At 43.1% G+C, this 22,019-nt stretch overlaps 1 protein-coding gene across 1 annotated transcript; it reads left to right on the plus strand.

Annotated features, from left to right (window-relative positions):
- The first annotated feature begins 488 nt into the window (after positions 1-488).
- ISX (intestine specific homeobox) lies at positions 489-9,809 on the plus strand. The gene is made up of 5 exons (XM_072144748.1): positions 489-612; positions 5,067-5,189; positions 5,558-5,709; positions 7,411-7,527; positions 9,615-9,809. Exons 1-5 carry the CDS (start codon positions 489-491, stop codon positions 9,807-9,809), a joined length of 711 nt encoding a protein of 236 aa, XP_072000849.1.
- Positions 9,810-22,019: the final 12,210 nt, after the last annotated feature.

Below are 22,019 nucleotides of genomic sequence, written 5' to 3' on the forward strand. Positions count from 1 at the left end.
CCATGTATTCTGGTTACTGAGTAATCTCTGTCTGTAGTAATGATGGAGCGCTGCGCAAATAAGGTGGAGATTGTCTACAGGATTGTAGCAGAGCCCGAAGGTGACAGGGCGAGAGACAGACAGAAGAAGGGCTGATAACAGAGGACAATAGAGACCAGATCTCTGTTTGGAGTAATGTATAAGACAGCCAAAAAGTGAGAACTATGACATTACCTCTAAGGGACTCATCAGCTCTGTGACCTCGTGAGTCACTTTTGTTGCTCTTCTGGATAACTCGGGCGTCTCCCTATAACAGAGAAGATGTCGCCTGTCGGAGCAGCGCATTGACGTTGGTTACGTTGCGGTTGGACTATGTCTGGGGAGATAGCGCTGAGGTTTACGCGTTGCCTTTAGCTGCAGCTTCTGGAGGTTGAGCTTCTGCTGTGGATCTGATTAGTGGGGGCTCTGAAGACCCTGTACACACCAGGGGTTCACTTACTTTTAACGCCATGGATCGTGCCTCCCCGAAACCTTACCTATCTTATTCCATAGAGGAGATCTTGAAGAAGCCATGCTCTGCTTCCAAGGACCTTAGGAAGGGTCCTGAATACTCAACCTCGAGGTCACCTGTTGGTAAGTGTATGTTATGTATATGACACCTTCCTCCGCTACCCACGACAAAGCCAGCTCTGCTACATCAGTCCAAGGAGCCGCTGAGTAGTTTTGTTGCCGTTCGTGAGAGGAAGGCGATGGTGGCCCCGAAATCTTTATTAGCCTCACAGTTACTTTTTGCAATGGGTCTAACCAAAAAAAGTCAATTTTTTTTGTAAAATTTTAAGGCATGTAATACCGCTATATAGCGGCAAGATAAATGTTGTCACTATACTATACAGTATCTAATTTATGCTCCCTTAAGAGGTCATATAGTGCACACCCCTAATATAATACTGCCATACACAGCCCCCATATAGTACATTCCCCTAATATAATACTGCCATACACAGCCCCCATATAGTACATTCCCCTAATATAATACTGCCATATACAACCGCCATATAGTGCACACCCCTAATATAATACTGCCATACACAGCCCCCATATAGTACATTCCCCTAATATAATACTGTCATATACAAGCCATTATATAGTGCACTCCCCTAATATAATACTGCCATATACAACCACCATATAGTGCACTCCCCTAATATAATACTGTCATATACAAGCCATTATATAGTGCACTCCCCTAATATAATACTGCCATATACAACCCCCATATAATGCACTCTACTAATATAATACTGCCATATACAGCCAAACATATAGTGCACACCCCTAATATAATACTGCCATACACAGCCCCCATATAGTACATTCCCCTAATATAATACTGCCATATACAACCGCCATATAGTGCACACCCCTAATATAATACTGCCATATATAACCCCCATATAATGCACTCTACTAATATAATACTGTCATATACAGCCCCCATATAGTGCACTCCCCTAATATAATACTGCCATACACAGCCCCCATATAGTACATTCCCCTAATATAATACTGCCATATACAACCCCCATATAATGCACTCTACTAATATAATACTGCCATATACAGCCAAACATATAGTGCACACCCCTAATATAATACTGCCATACACAGCCCCCATATAGTACATTCCCCTAATATAATACTGTCATATACAACCGCCATATAGCGCACAACCCCAATATAATACTGTCCTATAGAGCTTACATACAGTGCACAACCCCAAAATAATACTGTCATATACAGCCCATCATATAGTGCACACCCCTAATATAATACTGTCATATAGAGCTTACATACAGTGAACAACCCCATAATAATACTGCCATATATAGCCAAACATATAGTGCACTCCACTAATATAATGCTGCCATATACAGCCCCCATATAGTACACTCCCCTAATATAATACTGCCATATACACCCCACCATATAGCGCACAACCCCAATATAATACTGCCCTATACAACCCATTATATAGTGCACTCTCCTAATATAATACTGCCATAGACAAAATGATGTGCGGAGGGGGATAAGAAGCCAAAAGCCAGTCACAACCAGAGCAGCACAGAGGATTTCAGGAGATGTTGTACCCTCGTGGTAATGTCTGCCTCGCTGTTTTAGCAGAATCCATTTTCCGGCACCGGAGGGTGAACTTCACATTCGCATTTTCGTTTGGCGGGACACTCATTAAATTCCATCTGCGTAATCTGTATCCTGTCTTATTCAATGATTCATTTTTTGCAATTCTCATTACAGGTTTTTTTAGTGTGTATAGGGCGGTATTTTATACTGCAGACAACTGTACGGGTTAACAATATAGGAATATACATCGATACTCACATATCCCCCTACTCCCCTCTTTTTTTGCAATGGTTTCTCCCATGTGTGTCAGTATCCACTGCAGATCCGGAATTCTATTCACGGATCAGAACCTCTTGACTGGAAATGAGAAGCAATAGCAGACTCCTCAGCCAATCACAGCGCGGGAACAGCCGATACATTTCCACCAGTTCTCAAAAAAAAATGTTACCGGCAATTTTGTCAAGTAGCAAAAGAGAAGAATCTGGGGAATTAATGACTTCTATTAAACTCTTACATTTCCACGATGAGCGACTTCAGCAGAACACTGAGCGCCGGCCGCTGAGTTATGACTGTCTGCGCTCCTCACCCACCGCGCCAAGATCCGCAGATTTATCATTATATTAATACGTACAAGAGACTGATGTGACGGAAATACAAAGTCTACTGTCTATTATACCGCACATACGTTACTGCTACTCCTAGTACCCAACCCGTACAGAGCGACAATATCCCTGCACTTCATCATATCTCATTACTATGTACAAGAACATAACTACTGTAATACTGCCCCCTATGTACAGGAATATAACTACTATAATACTGCCCCTATGTACAGGAATATAACTACTATAATACTGCCCCTATGTACAAGAATATAACTACTATAATAGTGCCCCCTATGTACAGGAATATAACTACTATAATACTGCCCCCTATGTACAAGAATATAACTACTATAATACTGCCCCCTATGTACAAGAATATAACTACTATAATACTGCCCCCTATGTACAAGAATATAACTACTATAATACTGCCCCCTATGTACAAGAATATAACTACTATAATACTACCCCCTATGTACAGGAATATAACTACTATAATACTGCCCCCTATGTACAAGAATATAACTACTATAATACTGCCCCCTATGTACAGGAATATAACTACTATAATACTGCCCCCTATGTACAGGAATATAACTACTATAATACTGCCCCCTATGTACAGGAATATAACTACTATAATACTGCCCCCTATGTACAGGAATATAACTACTATAATACTGCCCCCTATGTACAAGAATATAACTACTATAATACTGCCCCCTATGTACAAGAATATAACTACTATAATACTGCCCCCTATGTACAGGAATATAACTACTATAATATTGCCCCCTATGTACAAGAATATAACTACTATAATACTGCCTCCTATGTACAAGAATATAACTACTATAATACTGCCCCCTATGTACAGGAATATAACTACTATAGTACTGCCCCCTATGTACAGGAATATAACTACTATAATACTGCCCCCTATGTACAAGAATATAACTACTATAATACTGCCCCCTATGTACAGGAATATAACTGCTATAATACTGCCCCCTATGTACAAGAATATAACTACTATAATACTGCCCCCTATGTATAAGAATATAACTACTATAATACTGCCCCTATGTACAAGAATATAACTACTATAATACTGCCCCTATGTACAAGAATGTAACTACTATAATATTGCCCCCTATGTACAAGAATATAACTACTATAATACTGCCCCCCTATGTACAAGAGTATAACTACTATAATACTGCCCTCTATGTACAAGAATATAACTACTATAATACTGCCCCCCTATGTACAAGAGTATAACTACTATAATACTGCCCCCTATGTACAAGAATATAACTACTATAATACTGCCCCCTATGTATAAGAATATAACTACTATAATACTGCCCCTATGTACAAGAATATAACTACTATAATACTGCCTCCTATGTACAGGAATATAACTACTATAATACTGCCCCCTATGTACAGGAATATAACTACTATAATACTGCCCCATATGTACAGGAATATAACTACCATAATACTGCTCCTATGTACAGGAATATAACTACTATAATACTGCTCCCTATGTACAGGAATATAACTACTATAATACTGCCCCCTATGTACAAGAATATAACTACTATAATACTGCCCCCTATGTACAGGAATATAACTACTATAATACTGCCCCATATGTACAGGAATATAACTACCATAATACTGCTCCTATGTACAGGAATATAACTACTATAATACTGCTCCCTATGTACAGGAATATAACTACTATAATACTGCCCCCTATGTACAGGAATATAACTACTATAATACTGCCCCCTATGTACAGGAATATAACTACTATAATACTGCCCCCTATGTACAGGAATATAACTACTAAAATACTGCCCCCTATGTACAGGAATATAACTACTATAATACTGCCCCCTATGTACAGGAATATAACTAGTATAATACTGCCCCCTATGTACAAGAATATAACTACTATAATACTGCCCCCTATGTACAGGAATATAACTACTATAATACTGCCCCCTATATACAAGAATATAACTACTATAATACTGCCCCCTATGTACAGGAATATAACTACTATAATACTGCCCCCTATGTACAGGAATATAACTACTATAATACTGCCCCCTATGTACAGGAATATAACTACTATAATACTGCCCCCTATGTACAGGAATATAACTACTATAATACTGCCCCCTATGTACAGGAATATAACTACTATAATACTGCCCCCTATGTACAAGAATATAACTACTATAATACTGCCCCCTATGTACAGGAATATAACTACTATAATACTGCCCCCTATGTACAGGAATATAACTACTATAATATTTCCTACAGGTTTGGAGATGATCTCTCAGGATAGTTCGGGATGTGATAGTCAGTGTGAAAGTTTATCCTCTTCTGTGTCACAGCAGGACGGTGATGATGAGATGAGTGATTCTTTGTCAGTCAGTCCTCGGGGTAAGTCCTGTACTTGCATCCTCCTACCAGTAGGCGTCTCTGTGCACATCTCTCTGTACACACTAATTCTCACAGTGACGCCTACAGGCTGAAATGTGTATTGCACTCAAATAGACGAAATGCTGTATTTATGCTGGTTAAGTTACTGAAGTAAAAAGTCCTCTCTACATCTGACACCCTCATTAGTCTCACTCAGAGCTGAAATACTCTGTGCTGCTGTACCGCTACCCTTAACCTCACCCACACTGCGTTCCTAATGCTTACGTTCTTCTACATGCAGCTCTCTCCTCCCTATCATACAGTGGGGAGTCACTGTCTTCCACTTAGTGAATGTTCTCCTCGCTGTAAATACTCTGTGCTGCTTGTAGGTGAGCAAAAGAACAAGAGACGGATCAGAACCACGTTCACGACGGAGCAGCTACAGGAGCTTGAGAGGATCTTCCATGTGACGCACTACCCTGACGTTCAGACGAGAGACAAGCTGGCAGCTAAGATCAAGCTCCCCGAGACACGGGTCCAGGTACCGCTGTGATTTGTTTGCTGGGAAGGTGGGGGATTACATGCATAGGGCCCCACCTACCATGTGCTATACTTAACACTGCTGTCAGAGGGACCTATGGGCCCCCACAGAGCCCATAGGAAACCTTTTACTACACCCTTGTCTGGTGCCTCTGCTCCAGGCTCCATGCCCCCTACTGCTGCTGACTAGCAACTTCTAGGTCCTAAGGTCATTTCTCTCAATTTTTGGGCTAGAGAAAAAGGGACAAAACCCCCCCCCCTCCCTTTTTTTTTCTAAACCACACCCATTGCCCCACAAGTTGGGGTATTATTATTATAATATTGTCCTTAATGACCCCAACATGGAATAATGCCTCTGCTTCTGGCCAACCCACTAAGGGCCCATAATACCCCCTGATGCAACTCAACAACTCCCTCATATTGTGGCCTCCTGTTGTCCTTCATCAGCCATCATATTGTGGCCTCCCTCCTCCCTCATATTGTGGCCTCCTGTCCTCCATCCTCCCTCATATTGTAGCCTCCTGTCCTCCTCCCTACTCCCTCATATTGTAGCCTCCTGTCCTCCTCTCTCCTCCCTCATATAGTGACCACCTTTCCTCCTCTATCCTCCCTCATATTGTAGCCTCCTGTGTTCCTCCATCCTCCCACATGTTGTGGCCTTTGTCCTCCATCCTCTTCAGTGTGGCCTCCTCTCCTCCTCCATCCTCCCTCATATTATGGCCTCCCTCCTCCCTCATATTGTAGCCTCCTGTCCTCCTCCATCCGCCCTCATATTGTGGTCTGCCTCCATCCAAAGTAATTGATCTGTCTTCATCCCCTGCCAATCAGTTCACCCGCTTTTCATAAAAGACAATTTCCCCCCTGGGGAGGTGCCTGAGCATTGTGTTCCCTGAGAAGGTAAACTATGTCTGCTATTTCTGACATCCATGTTGTGATTCTGATTCTGGACTCTCTTGAGGTCATGACCTTGGTCTGACCTGACTCTGATCTTTATCTTTCGGGCCCCTGGCAGGTACCTTAGACACCTTAGACTGCTGCCTGCCCCGACCTATGGCTTGTATTTTGGATTTTGTCTGTCTGCCCTGACCTCGGTCTGAACTGACTCTGTTCTTTATCTGTCTGCCCTGACCCCTGGCAGGTACCTTAGACACCTTAGACTGCTACATGCCCTGACCTATGACTTGTACTGCCCTGACCTCAGACTGTCTCTGACTACTCTATGCCAGATGACCGGAGACTACTAGCAGACCCTGTGGTCTTGTGTAGTGAGCTCCACATTCTTGTATAGGAATGAAAGTGTAAAACGCAGTTCCATCCATCCCTGGTCCTGACTTAGGGCCCACAATTTATTACGTGACTTTGTGGCATCGGCGGTCAGAGTCGTCCTTCAAGTACTGGTCTATGGCCCCAGAAACTTCATAGGAAAGTCATAGAGACTCGAGGGCTTCACGAAAGACAAATTATTATGGCAATAAATTAAAATCTCATATCGAAAGCTCAGGCAGACGAAAAAGTTCTTAGACAAGGACGGATTAATCATTGACTTTTATGTACGGGTGTGAGGAAGCCGCGCCGAGCGTCACAGCAAATATTCGTAGCGCTCATATATTAATGAAAAATCTGGGATAATAATCCAATAATCTACCACAAAGACATTATTTTCCTGAAAATTTTATATAAGTATTTTTGTTCTTTTTTCAAGATTTGGTTTCAGAACCGGCGGGCGAAGTGGCGGAAATACGAAAAACTTGGCAATTTCGGAGGCCTCCAGCACCTCAGCGCCACAGATATGGTCCCAGCGCCAAAACCTGATTCTATGGTAAGGTGACATCTATCCCTTTATGTCTATATGAAGTCCTTTTTTGTGGCACACACATGACCCCAGGGCGGATTGACGCAATGTCGAAAAGTAGGGTCAAGAACGTTTAGATGTAGATCTGGATGGTTTTCCAGTTCACTATAGTCACTTTACCAAGATTTTTTTCCATTTCGAGCAGAAAACTTATCAAATTATTGAGAAGCGAAAATTTATCATGGTGGCTCAGTGGTTAGCACTACAGCCTTGCAGCATGGTGGCTCAGTGGTTAGTACTATAGCCTTGCAGCGCTGGGGTCCTGGGTTCAAGTCCCATCCAAGTCAACATCTGCAAAGAGTTTGTATGTTTTCTCCATGTTTGTGTGGGTTTCCCCCGGTTTCCCCGATTGTGTGCCCCATGGGGACAGGGACTGATTGGACAAGCTCTGTGCTGCACTGCATAATCTGTGTGTGCTATATAAGTAAAGGAATTATTATTATTTCCAATTTTTTTTTTCAACATCTATTTAAAAATACATCAAATTGTTACAAATTTATAGCATCTTATACATGGTTTTCCAGTTCACCATAGCCACTAAATTGTGTCCGTTTTGAGCAGAAATCTTACAAATTATTGAGAAGTGAAAATTTACCAAATTTTTTTCAACATCTATTCAAAAATTTACCAAAATATTACAAATTTATAGCATATTAAAGAGATTATTTTCTGGCGCATGACCCTAGGGAGGATTGACGCAATGTCGGAAAGTAGGGTCAAGAACCTTTAGAGATAGACCTGAATGGTTTTCCAGTTCACCTTAGCCAATTAACCAAATTTTTTTCTATTTCTAGCATAAAACTTATCAAATTATTGAGAAGTGAAAATTTACCAAATCTTTTTCAACATGCATTTAAAAATCTACCCAAAAAATGTATAGCATCTTAAAGAGGTCCTTTTCTGGTGCATGCGCATGACCCCAGGGCGGAATGATGCCTTATCAGAGAGTAGGGTCAAGAACCTTTAGAGGTAGGTCGAATGGTTTGCCATTTCACCCTAGCCACTTTACCAAAATTTTGTGCAGAAATATTATCGAATTATTGGGAAGTGAAAACTGACCACAAATTTTTCATCATTTTTCATCATTTATTTAAAAATGTACCAAAATATTACAAATTTTTAGCATCTTATGAGGGTTTTTTACCGGCACACGGTTCACTTTAGCCACTTAACCAACATTTTTTTTTAAAACTATTGAAACGATTGAGGAGCAAAAATTTACCAAAATTTTTTCAACATCTACTTCAAAATTTACCGTAATTTTTTTTCAGCATCTATTTAAAAATCTACCAAAATGTTACAGATTTATAGCATCTTCCATTTCACTTTCACAGGACTTTAATTTCCACATGAAGACTTTTCCGGACATGGAATCTATATGTGGATATTACGTCCCTATTCGGGGTCACTGTACATCGGTGGTGTCCCTGTTGCCCAATTTGAACTCTATTGCTTCACAGCATCGGAGGCCGGTGCCCTACTACGTTCCATTACCCCACAGGGTTGGCTATGGTGGCATCCTGGCCACCCCGACGTAACTCTTGGAGACCGCTGCCCTTCTAAGTCTAAATACCTCACAGGGTTGGCTGCGGTGGCATCCTGGCCACCCCGACATAACTCTCGGAGACGGGTGGTCTGCTACGTCCCATTACCCCACAGGGTTGGCTATGGCGGCATCCTGGCCACCCCGACGTAACTCTCGGAGACCGGTGCCCTACTACGTCCCATTACCCCACAGGGTTGGCTATGGTGGCATCCTGGCCACCCCAACGTAACTCTTGGAGACCGGTGCCCTTCTACATCCAAATACCCCACAGGGTTAGCTATGGTGGCATCCTGGCCACCCCGACGTAACTCTCGGAGACCGGTGGTCTACTACATCCCATTACCCCACAGGGTTGGCTATGGGGGCATCCTGGCCACCCCGACGTAACTCTCGGAGACCGGTGGTCTACTACGTCCCATTAGCCGACAGGGTTGACTATGGTGGCATCCTGGACACCCCGACGTAACTCTCGGAGACCGGTGGTCTACTACGTTCCATTACCCCACAGGGTTGGCTACGGTGGCATCCTGGACACCCCGACATAACTCTCGGAGACCGGTGGTCTACTACGTCCCATTACCCCACAGGGTTGGCTATGGCGGCATCCTGGCCACCCCGACGTAACTCTCGGAGACCGGTGGTCTACTACGTCCCATTACCCCACAGGGTTGGCTACGGTGGCATCCTGGACACCCCGACATAACTCTCGGAGACCGGTGGTCTACTACGTCCCATTACCCCACAGGATTGGCTATGGTGGCATCCTGGCCACCCCGACGTAACTCTCGGAGACCGGTGCCCTACTACATCCCATTACCCCACAGGGTTGGCTATGGGGGCATCCTGGCCACCCCGATGTAACTCTCGGAGACCGGTGGTCTACTACGTCCCATTACCCCACAGGGTAACTCTGGGAAGTGATCGCGACTTTCTGGTTGACATTCTGCGGTTATGAGCGGCGCGGGCACAATAGGCGAACAGATGGGGCTGCACTTCATCAGAGGAAGAAATAGATCTGTAACTAACAGCAAGTGGCTAATTGCACCTCTCCCGGGGACAAGACGTCGCTCCATCACAAAAAGTCATTCGTCTGTCGTAGGAAAACTGCAGGCGAAAAACACGCGGCGCCATCACCAGGAACAAAGAAACAATTAAAACACCTTATCATTTATTTATACTCCTGACGTGGGAAGGAAGATGGCGGCAGATGGGGATTCAGGGGAGCACTTTACAAGACAAGGCGAGGCAATGGCTTCCAGGATTTATATGACTGTGAAGAGGTTGAGGAACATTTCCAGAGACAAATTTCCAAGATGGAAACGATAGAAGAGATCAGACTCCCATCTGCCGGTCGGATATTTCGAGGCCACGTTGGTAAAATGGAAGGTTTTAATGTTCTTCCTCTCGAAATTCTAAGATGAGACTTCAAAATCTTCTATTTCTGCTAGAAAGGAGACACAATGATGGAGAATAATGAACACGTGCCGGGATTATATGGAGGGAATAAATATGGTAAAAGATACAGTAGTGCTTGCTGTATGCTGTGGAGAACAGATAGTGGTGAGCACGCTCTAGTGAACAGGGAGTGGTGAGCATGCTGTGTGGTACAGATAGTGGTGAGCATGCTGTGGGGAACAGATAGTGGTGAGCATGCTGTGGGGAACAGATAGTGGTGAGCATGCTCTAGTGAACAGATAGTGGTGAGCACGCTCTAGTGAACAGGGAGTGGTGAGCATGCTGTGTGGTACAGATAGTGGTGAGCATGCTGTGGGGAACAGATAGTGGTGAGCATGCTCTAGTGAACAGATAGTGGTGAGCATGCTCTAGTGAACAGGGAGTGGTGAGCATGCTGTAGTGAACAGATAGTGGTGAGCATGCTCTAGTGAACAGATAGTGGTGAGCATGCTCTAGTGAACAGGGAGTGGTGAGCATGCTCTAGTGAACAGATAGGGGTGAGCATGCTCTAGTGAACAGGTAGTGGTGAGCATGCTCTGGTGAACAGATAGTGGTGAGCATGCTCTAGTGAACAGATAGTGGTGAGCATGCTCTAGTGAACAGATAGTGGTGAGCATGCTCTAGTGAACAGATAGTGGTGAGCATACTGTGGGGAACAGATAGTGGTGAGAATGCTCTAGTGAACAGATAGTGGTGAGCATGCTTTAGTGAACAGATAGTGGTGAGCATGCTCTAGTGAACAGATAGTGGTGAGCATACTGTGGGGAACAGATAGTGGTGAGAATGCTCTAGTGAACAGATAGTGGTGAGCATGCTCTAGTGAACAGATAGTGGTGAGCATGCTCTAGTGAACAGATAGTGGTGAGCATGCTCTAGTGAACAGATAGTGGTGAGCATGCTGTGGGGAACAGATAGTGGTGAGCATGCTCTGGTGAACAGGTAGTGGTGACCATGCTCTAGTGAACAGATAGTAGTGAGCATGCTGTGGTGAGCACATAGTGGTGAGCATGCTGTGGGGAACAGATAGTGGTGAGCATGCTCTAGTGAACAGATAGTGGTGAGCATGCTCTGGTAAACAGATAGTGGTGAGCATGCTCTAGTGAACAGATAGTGGTGAGCATGTTCTAGTGAACAGATAGTGGTGAGCATGCTCTAGTGAACAGATAGTGGTGAGCATGCTGTGGTGAGCACATAGTGGTGAGCATGCTGTGGGGAACAGATAGTGGTGAGCATGCTGTGGGGAACAGATAGTGGTGAGCATGCTCTAGTGAATAGATAGTGGTAAGCATGCTCTAGTGAATAGATAGTGGTGAGCATGCTGTAGGGAACAGATAGTAGTGAGCATGCTCTAGTGAACAGATAGTGGTGAGCATGCTCTGGTAAACAGTGGTGAGCATGCTCTAGTGAACAGATAGTGGTGAGCATGTTCTAGTGAACAGATAGTGGTGAGCATGCTCTGGTAAATGGATAGTGGTGAGCATGCTCTAGTGAACAGATAGTGGTGAGAATGCTCTAGTGAACAGATAGTGGAGAGCATGCTGTAGGGAACAGATAGTGGTGAGCATACTCTAGTGAACAGATAGTGGTGAGCATGTTCTAGTGAACAGATAGTGGTGAGCATGCTCTGGGGAACAGATAGTGGTGAGCATGCTCTGGGGAACAGATAGTGGAGAGCATGCTGTAGGGAACAGATAGTGGTGAGCATACTCTAGTGAACAGATAGTGGTGAGCATGTTCTAGTGAACAGATAGTGGTGAGCATGCTCTGGGGAACAGATAGTGGTGAGCATGCTCTGGGGAACAGATAGTGGTGAGCATACTGTGGGGAACAGATAGTGGTGAGAATGCTCTAGTGAACAGATAGTGGTGAGCATGCTCTAGTCAACAGATAGTGGTGAGCATGCTCTAGTGAACAGATAGTGGTGAGCATGCTCTAGTGAATAGATAGTGGTGAGCATGCTCTAGTGAACAGATAGTGGTGAGCATGCTCTAGTGAACAGATAGTGGTGAGCATGCTCTAGTGAATAGATAGTGGTGAGCATGCTCTAGTGAATAGATAGTGGTGAGCATGCTGTGGTGAACAGGTAGTGGTGAGCATGCTGTGGTGAACAGGTAGTGGTGAGCATGCTGTGGTGAACAGATAGTGGTGAGCATGCTCTAGTGAACAGATAATGGTGAGCATGCTGTGGGGAACAGATAGTGGTGAGCATGCTCTAGTGAATAGATAGTGGTAAGCATGCTCAAGTGAATAGATAGTGGTGAGCATGCTGTAGGGAACAGATAGTGGTGAGCATGCTCTAGTGAACAGATAGTGGTGAGCATGCTCTGGTAAACAGATAGTGGTGAGCATGCTCTAGTGAACAGATAGTGGTGAGCATGTTCTAGTGAACAGATAGTGGTGAGCATGCTCTGGTAAACGGATAGTGGTGAGCATGCTCTAGTGAACAGATAGTGGTGAGAATGCTCTAGTGAACAGATAGTGGAGAGCATGCTGTAGGGAACAGATAGTGGTGAGCATACTCTAGTGAACAGATAGTGGTGAGCATGTTCTAGTGAACAGATAGTGGTGAGCATGCTCTGGGGAACAGATAGTGGTGAGCATGCTCTGGGGAACAGATAGGGGAGAGCATGCTGTAGGGAACAGATAGTGGTGAGCATACTCTAGTGAACAGATAGTGGTGAGCATGTTCTAGTGAACAGATAGTGGTGAGCATGCTCTGGGGAACAGATAGTGGTGAGCATGCTCTGGGGAACAGATAGTGGTGAGCATACTGTGGGGAACAGATAGTGGTGAGAATGCTCTAGTGAACAGATAGTGGTGAGCATGCTCTAGTGAACAGATAGTGGTGAGCATGCTCTAGTGAACAGATAGTGGTGAGCATGCTCTAGTGAATAGATAGTGGTGAGCATGCTCTAGTGAACAGATAGTGGTGAGCATGCTCTAGTGAACAGATAGTGGTGAGCATGCTCTAGTGAATAGATAGTGGTGAGCATGCTGTGGTGAACAGGTAGTGGTGAGCATGCTCTGGTGAACAGATAGTGGTGAGCATGCTCTAGTGAACAGATAGTGGTGAGCATGTTCTAGTGAACAGATTCCAACATTGTCTTCCAGTATGAAACACAGTGATTTGGCCGGTTTACTGTAAAATATGGAAAATACTTCAATAAATATATAACTCTGCATCACCAAGGATTTGTAAATTCACCTCTATGATCCACTATACTTAAACTCAGCAGGATTAACTCATCAAAGTGGAAGATATCGCACAGACAGCGCCATACACAGTATAGTGGCCATACCTGGTTACTGCAGCTTTTTTCACATCAATGCAGCTCCCTCCACCCCTGACCTGAGTGCTTAGCGCTACATCAACTGGGAAAATCATTACAAGCCGTCAGTCCATTAACCTTTCCATAATTTATAGTTCCCAGAACCCCGTCCTGCCCTACATCAATGAGGTCTACCTCCCTGCGGTGGGAAATACAGTCTCCGGCACTAGACCGCAGTGCGCTATACATACCGGATCAACCTTCACAAAGACGTATCGCTATACAAGCCAAGACGTTCCCCATCTATTGCCTGTGGAGCGGCGATGACTTTCTCCGAGTGTCTGGCTATGATGTAGAGGTAGATAGATATATCTAGATAAATAGATTCACCGCTAATTGGGATGACTCTGCCTCCAATATGGAGTCTGCCGCGAAGCAGAGGGCGAGAGGTGGGTGATGTGTGTGGGCTCATTAATCACAAGTATCCGCATTCATAATACAAATTCACAGCACGCCGGTAACTGGAAGTGATACCGCGCTGAGCAGAAGAGCAGATTCGGGTCACCGACGCATTTCGAGTCCAGAAGCCTCTTGAATATTATAGAGAAGACAGGATGCTAAAACCTCGGGGGTCAAAGATTACAGACTTGAATCATGATTTTATTTCCCCCTCCTGGGGATTAAAATAGTCAGAATAAAGATTAGATGAGAATCGGAAATGTCTAAATATATTCAACGCTTCCGAGAAATTTCATTTGGAGAATTCTTGTCTTGGTGTCTTTTCTCCGGAGCAGAGGGATCAGGTAGCTCGTTATGACCCCTTTATTAAGTAGAGTCGTAGCGGGCAAAGAATAAGTGAGTGGAAGTGACATCAGAGGGAGTTAAAGATAAAAGTAAGGAAAACAACGCGTTTCGGATACGCTGAGTCAGAGCAGATCCTTATGGAGCACAAGGATTGAAATAATGGGGTTAAATAATACATTAAATTATAATAGATAAAGCCTGTCCCAACAAATTCTCCAGTAGCTTGAAACGCGATGGACCGCTCTGGTGAATACAAATTGTGATCTAAATGGTCTAAAATAGTTATAGAGCAAAGCTTATCATTGGCAGTAATAATGTAGATGCAAAGTAGGCTAATGAATAAGCAATAATGAGGCTCATTTACTAAGGGTCCGTTGGACGCATTTGCATCGGGTTTCCCAACGATTTCCATTTTGCGCTGAATTGCCCCGGGATTTTGGCACACGTGATCGGATTTTGGTGAATCGACGCCGGCTTGCACGAGACAGAAATCGGGGGGCGGGCCATTGAACAACCCCGACGGATTCGGACTATGCGCAGGATTTAACATCCTTGGCGGGGAAGCGACACATGCAGGAACTCGGGCGCAGGAGCTTCGTGAATTGCGCCGGACCCGAATCCTAGTCGGACAACGCACCGCAGGATCGCGACAGGACCGGGTAAGTAAATCTGCCTCAATATACTGATTTTAAGATAGTAAGCTACCAACACCTTCCGAGTCCTGGCACTTCTATTATAGTACTAGCTGTAGCTCCCAGCATTGCCCAGGATAGTAAATCCTGCTCTTGGCTACAACAAAATAGAATGGGTTACATACATACATACACACACATACGCACACATACATCCATATATACATACATACACACACATACATCCATATATACATACATACATACACACACATACATCCATATATACATACATACATACACACACATACATCCATATATACATACATACATACACACACATACATACATACATACATACACACACATACATACATACATGCACATACATCCATATATACATACATACACACACATACATACACACATACATGCACATACATCCATATATACATACATACACATACATGCATTCATATATACATACATACATACATACATACATACACACACATACATACATACACACACATACATACATACACACATACACACATACATACGCACACATACATCCATATATACATACATACACACATACATCCATATATACATACATACATACATACACACACATACATACATACACACACATACACACATACATACACACACATACATACATACATACACACACACACACATACACACATACATACACACATACATACACACACATACATCCATATATACATACATACACACACATACATACATACACACACATACACACACATACACACATACATACACACACATACATACATACATACACACACACATACACACATACATACACACACATACATACATACACACACATACACACACATACACACATACATACACACACATACATACATACATACACACACACATACACACATACATCCATATATACATACATACATATACATACATACACACATACATCCATATATACATACATGCATACATACATACATACACACACACACATACATTCAGCTTTATATATTAGATAGAGACAAAGCATATCCTTTTGACACTCAAATATTAAAATATTGGGGTTAAATAACGAATACAATTATAAAAGACAAATCTGCCCCAATGAATTCTCCCCTAGCTTGAAACATGTTTGTGATATTTGTTGATAAACCTGGCATTTGGTATATAGAAAAGAAATAGAGGGGCTTATCATTGACACTGAGTGATAATGTCAAGTTTATGTAAGATTACCAACGCATTTCAAGTCTTGACATTTCCATCATATTCTAAAGGAGACAGAGGGGGTCATTTACTAAGGGCCCGAATCACGTTTTTCCGTCAGGTTACCCGAAAATATCTGATTTGCGACGATTTCCCCTGAATTGCCCCGGGATTTTGGCGCACGCGAATGGATTGTGTCGCATCGGCGCCGGGTTGCACGCAACGGAAATCGGGGGGCGTGGTCGTACAAAAACCCGATGGATTTGGAAAAACCGCCACATTTTTTTAAAAAAATGTGTCGCTTAACACGTGCTTACCTGCACCAAGCGTATGACGGTGAACTTCAGTGCACTCCGATGAACTTCAACGCAGCAGAGACACCTGGTGGACGTCGGAGGAACTGCCTTAGTGAATCCCGGCAGAACCCGAATCCTCCACAGAAAACGCGCCGCTGGATCGCGAATGGGCCCGGGTAAGTAAATCTGCCCCAGAATGTATCCTTCTTGAAATGTTAGGGTTAAATATTAGGGTTAAATAATTAGGATTCACTAAGGCAGTTCCTCCAACGTCCACCAGGTGTCGCTGAAGTCCGATGAGGTCCGCCGGAGTTCACAATCCTATTCCTGGTGAAGGTAAGCGCATGTTCAGCGACACTTTTTTCTTTTTAATGCAACGGTTTCTCCGAATCCATCAGGTTATCGTTCGGCCACGCCCCCCCCCCCCCCATTTTCGTCGCGTGCATGCCAGCACCGATGCACCACAATCCGATCACATGCGCCAAAAGCCCGGGGGAATTCAGGAAAAATCGGCGCAAATTGGAAATATTCGGGTAAGACGTCGGGAAAACGCGAATCGGGCCCTAATTCCTGTTATGCTTTGGGAATAAGTGACATCACACTGAGATGAAAAGATGAAACGCATTTCAGGTCCTGAGATGTCTATCATATAATATAGAGAGAGACAGGTCTTTAAATTGCTTGAGATGCGTTGGGACCCTTCAGTATTCAATATAAGGTTTACATTCTAGTAACGGGATTGAATATTGGCACTGATGACATAGATATATGATGTTCTGTACAATAAGTGACAGTGAGTCTCTGGCTTGAAATGCGTTAAAAAACCCTTCAGGGTAAAATATGACGTTTGCTGTCAAATATAGCAATAGAGCAGGATTGTTATGGATACTGATGAAATACAGACATAGTCTAGAGACTAAGTGACTGGACGTAACATCACCCCAAGCAATAGACCAAAAAAAGGGTGACTGATGCGTTTCGAGTCCTGACACTACTATCTCATTACTTAGAGGACACAATGTATCTTCCTGTCAATGAGACACTCAAACGTTGGTGTCAACTAGACACTCAGACAACAGTGTCAAAGATTTCCAGGAGAAAGATTGGGGGGGGGGATTAGACATCTTTTAGTGACTTGAAACGCGTCGGATAAATTCTGGATTTGCTACCAAATTTCAATCCTATAGATTTAGTGTATGATGTAATGAGTGCCTAGAAGTGAGGTTGTACTTAATATACGCCTATAATATTGTCGTCCGACGCGTTTCGAGTCTTCACATTGAATTAGTTTTCCTTGAATTAACCTCCGTTTTAGCTCAAAGTTAATTGGAACCATGAGTATGCCACATAGTGGGTGAGCTATACATGACATGGGCTCGTTAATTATAACCAAGCCCGTAATAACACACAGTGACAGCACGCTGAGTGTAATATCACACCAAGAATAAGGGGAAATTAGTGTCTCCAACGCGCTTCAGGTCGTGTTACCTCCCACAGAATAGAGTGTGATTTCTCGACAATTAGATGTTAAAGCCTCGGGATGAGAAAAATTTTTCAGATTTTTCAGATTTTCCGAATCTGTGGTCAGAGCCTATTGGTATGCATCAAGAAAAATATTTGATTTTAGTGATATCCACCATCCAGATGGATGGATCTTTAATGGGTAAGATAACTTTTTGAAAAATTGAATTTTTTTGTTCAAAATTTCCATTGAATTGGTGGACTAGGAAGTGAAGTCCTATAATTTGGGGAATTATTGGGAGGTGAGGTGGGTATAGTTGTCCACAATACAGAAGGATGGATAAAGGGTAATGGATAAGAAAACTTTTTGAAAAATTGAATTTTTTTGTTCAAGATTTACGCATTTCCATTGAATTGGTGGACTCAACAGGAAGTGAAGTCCTATAATTTGGGGAATTGTTGGGAGGTGAGGTGGGTATAGTTGTCCACAATACAGATGGGTTGGATAAAGTGTTATGGATAAGAAAACTTTTTGAAAAATCTAATTTTTTGTTCGAGATTTATGCATTTCTACTGAATCGGTGGACAGGAAATGAAGTCCAATAATTTGGGGAATTGTTGGGAGGGGAGGTGGGTATAGACATCCACCATCTAGGTGGATTTATTAAAGGGAGTGGATAAGAAAAACTTTTTGGACTATAAACTTTTTGGAATTTTTTTTTGGTCAAGATTTATTTCCACTAGATGAAGCGAAATCCTGAATTTTGGGGGTAATTTTTGGGAACCAGACCACGAGCAGGAGATAAGTCATGGTGGGAATCACTTTTAAGGCAAAAAAGATAAAAAAATTAAGATGAACTTTTTGGGGGCTTATGCATATATTATACTACTTGGTGGGTCTGCCATGGTCTCATGATGATATTTGTTCCCCTAATTTTACGTTGTGGGGGGGGGGGGGACTCCTTTAACGTTGCTTCTAGGGAAATATATATATAATTAAAGATTATTATTATTAAAGGTGCTGGTCTCTTAAAGGGATTTTTGGATACTATTCACCGTAGAGGTAAATACATAGGACGTAGGACTTGGGGTGGAGGAAGAATCTGTAGGATTGGGATACGGAAAATTTTTGGAATAAAAAAATATTAAGAATTCTTTAATATAGAGACGCGGGTCCACGACGCAGCAGAAATGAGACGCTAATGGATGCAATATGGCGGTGGTTATATATTACGGAGCCATAGGGGTTTAATGTGTCGCCATATGGCGCTTTTGTAGCGTGCGGTATCACGGGGGCATCTCCCTTTGATGCAGCTGAGGGCATATTAGAGGTGATTTTTTTCGTCTTTCAAGGTCAATCTATATGCGAGGTGGCGCAGGTACAAGTGACTGATGAATAATGGCGCCTTTAGTGCTGTCCTCGGGCCATGCTGTGTACGGTAATTGTTAGGAAGGACGAGGTGGTGTGTAATGAGCGGCGCGGCCCGCAGATCTGAGGCTCCTCCGAGCCGCCTTCTTCTAATTAACAAGATTACATCTGGAATCAGACTCATTACAGAAATGCCAGTGAGACCGATGAATAATGCAGGAGCGCGGGTCGTGGGATACATTTAAAGAAGAACTCTGACTCCAATTACTACCGACCCATTCAGAAAAGAGAAGCATTTTCACACTGCAAGGAATATATACTATATACAGTACCTCCCACCCCCCACCCCCCGTGCCAAAATGGGTATATATGGACACAGCACAGTACTACTACTCCTATCCTATATATATGGGCACAGCACAGTACTACTACTCCTATCCTGTATATATGGGCACAGCACAGTACTACTACGCCTATCCTGTATATATGGGCACAGCACAGTACTACTACTCCTATCCTGTATATATGGGCACAGCACAGTACTACTACTCCTATCCTGTATATATGGGCACAGCACAGTACTACTACTCCTATCCTGTATATATGGGCACAGCACAGTACTACTACTCCTATCCTGTATATATGGGCACAGTACAGTACTACTACTCCTATCCTGTATATATGGACACAGCACAGTACTACTACTCCTATCCTGTATATATGGACACAGCAAAGTACTACTACTCCTATCCTGTATATATGGGCACAGCACAGTACTACTACTCCTATCCTGTATATATGGACACAGCACAGTACTACTACTCCTATCCTGTATATATGGACACAGCACAGTACTACTACTCCTATCCTGTATATATGGACACAGCACAGTACTACTACTCCTATCCTGTATATATGGGTACAGCACAGTACTAGTACTCCTATCCTGTATATATGGGCACAGTACTACTACTCCTATCCTGTATATATGTACACAACACAGTACTACTACTCCCATCCTGTATATACGGACACAGCACAGTACTACTACTCCTATCCTGCATATACAGGCACTGTGCAGTATTACTATAGATGACCATGTGATACAAGTGAAATGGCCCCTTTAATTAACAATCCTTCCGGCCTCCTGTAGAGAATATCCCTCGCTCTTCTATACTTTGCAGTTTCCAGGGACCTTTTTCTGCTTGGTGGATCCAAATGCATCACGTTCAGCGCCGGTCTCAGTGGACCCCAGAGTCTCACAATCACCTCATGAATATTTCATCTAATGCCGAGTTATTTTTTGCATCTTAAATACATCTCTTCAGTAAAGTTTAACATATGAATCCCCGGAGAGAAAGGAAAGAAATGCTGTAATTTCATTTATTATGTGTAACCGGGGACATTTATTGTGCGGTCGGTCAATGCAGGACAGCAGGGGGCGGTTCTCGGGGCAAAAAGTTCCAAAAACAGAACTTTTATAGGGATATTCAAGAAAAAATTTAGTTAAAGGACACAAAACATGCCTATAATACAGTGTGTATGAAAATCTGCTCCTCAGGGGAGGGGCCTACTTCCAGTAGAAGGACTACGACCATACATTGTGACCTTAGGACACAGAGGATCCTGTCCTGGTTTATATAATACCCTTTATTATTTGGTGGTGAGAACCTCTTACGGACTTAGGAACTGGATTGTTGGTCAATATTTGAAAGAGCTTTACTGAAAACCACCAAATATGATTCGGGGAGCAGAAGGAAGGGAGGTCAGAAAAATTGACATCAGAACCACACAGCAATGCTTAAAATGAGGCCACTTGTTTCAGGAAATTCTGGTGACCCAACTTATCTTTCCATCCTATTCTAGGCCATCTCGGAAACACAATAGGGTCCACCTACCCTCTAATTTTGGCAAAATGGCCACATTATTTACACCTTCTGCTCCTCAGGGGAGGGGCCTACTTATAGCAAAAGGACTATGACCATACATTGTGACCTTAGGACACAGAGGACCCTGTCCCAAATTATATAATCCCCTTTATTATTGGGTGGTGAGAACCTCTTACGGACTTAGGAACTGAATTGTTGGCCAATATTTGAAAGAGCTTTCCTAAAACCCACCAAATATGATTCGGGGAGCAGAAGGAAGGGAGGTCAGAAAAATATCTCCTCAAATTTACATAGGGTATCAGAACCACACAGCAATGATTAAAATGAGGCCACTTGTTTCAGAAAGTTCTGGTGACCCAACCTATCTTACCATCCTATTGTAGGCCATCTCGGAAACACAATAGGGTCAACCTACCTAATTTTAGTAAGTGTTGAAGGTCCAAAAATGGTCTTCAGAAAATAATGTGACAGATTTACTTACCCGGCCCAT

Source organism: Engystomops pustulosus, chromosome 4 (genome assembly GCF_040894005.1).
Source record: "Engystomops pustulosus chromosome 4, aEngPut4.maternal, whole genome shotgun sequence".
Taxonomy (NCBI): Eukaryota; Metazoa; Chordata; class Amphibia; order Anura; family Leptodactylidae; genus Engystomops; species Engystomops pustulosus.

Excerpts from the sequence above, each read along its gene's own strand:
- ISX (XM_072144748.1), top strand. The coding sequence starts at position 489 with ATGGATCGTGCCTCCCCGAAACCTTACCTATCTTATTCCATAGAGGAG. Across the intron at positions 613-5,066 it reads AACCTCGAGGTCACCTGTTG|GTTTGGAGATGATCTCTCAG; the intron begins GTAAGTGTATGT and ends TATTTCCTACAG. Across the intron at positions 5,190-5,557 it reads TTTGTCAGTCAGTCCTCGGG|GTGAGCAAAAGAACAAGAGA; the intron begins GTAAGTCCTGTA and ends TGCTGCTTGTAG.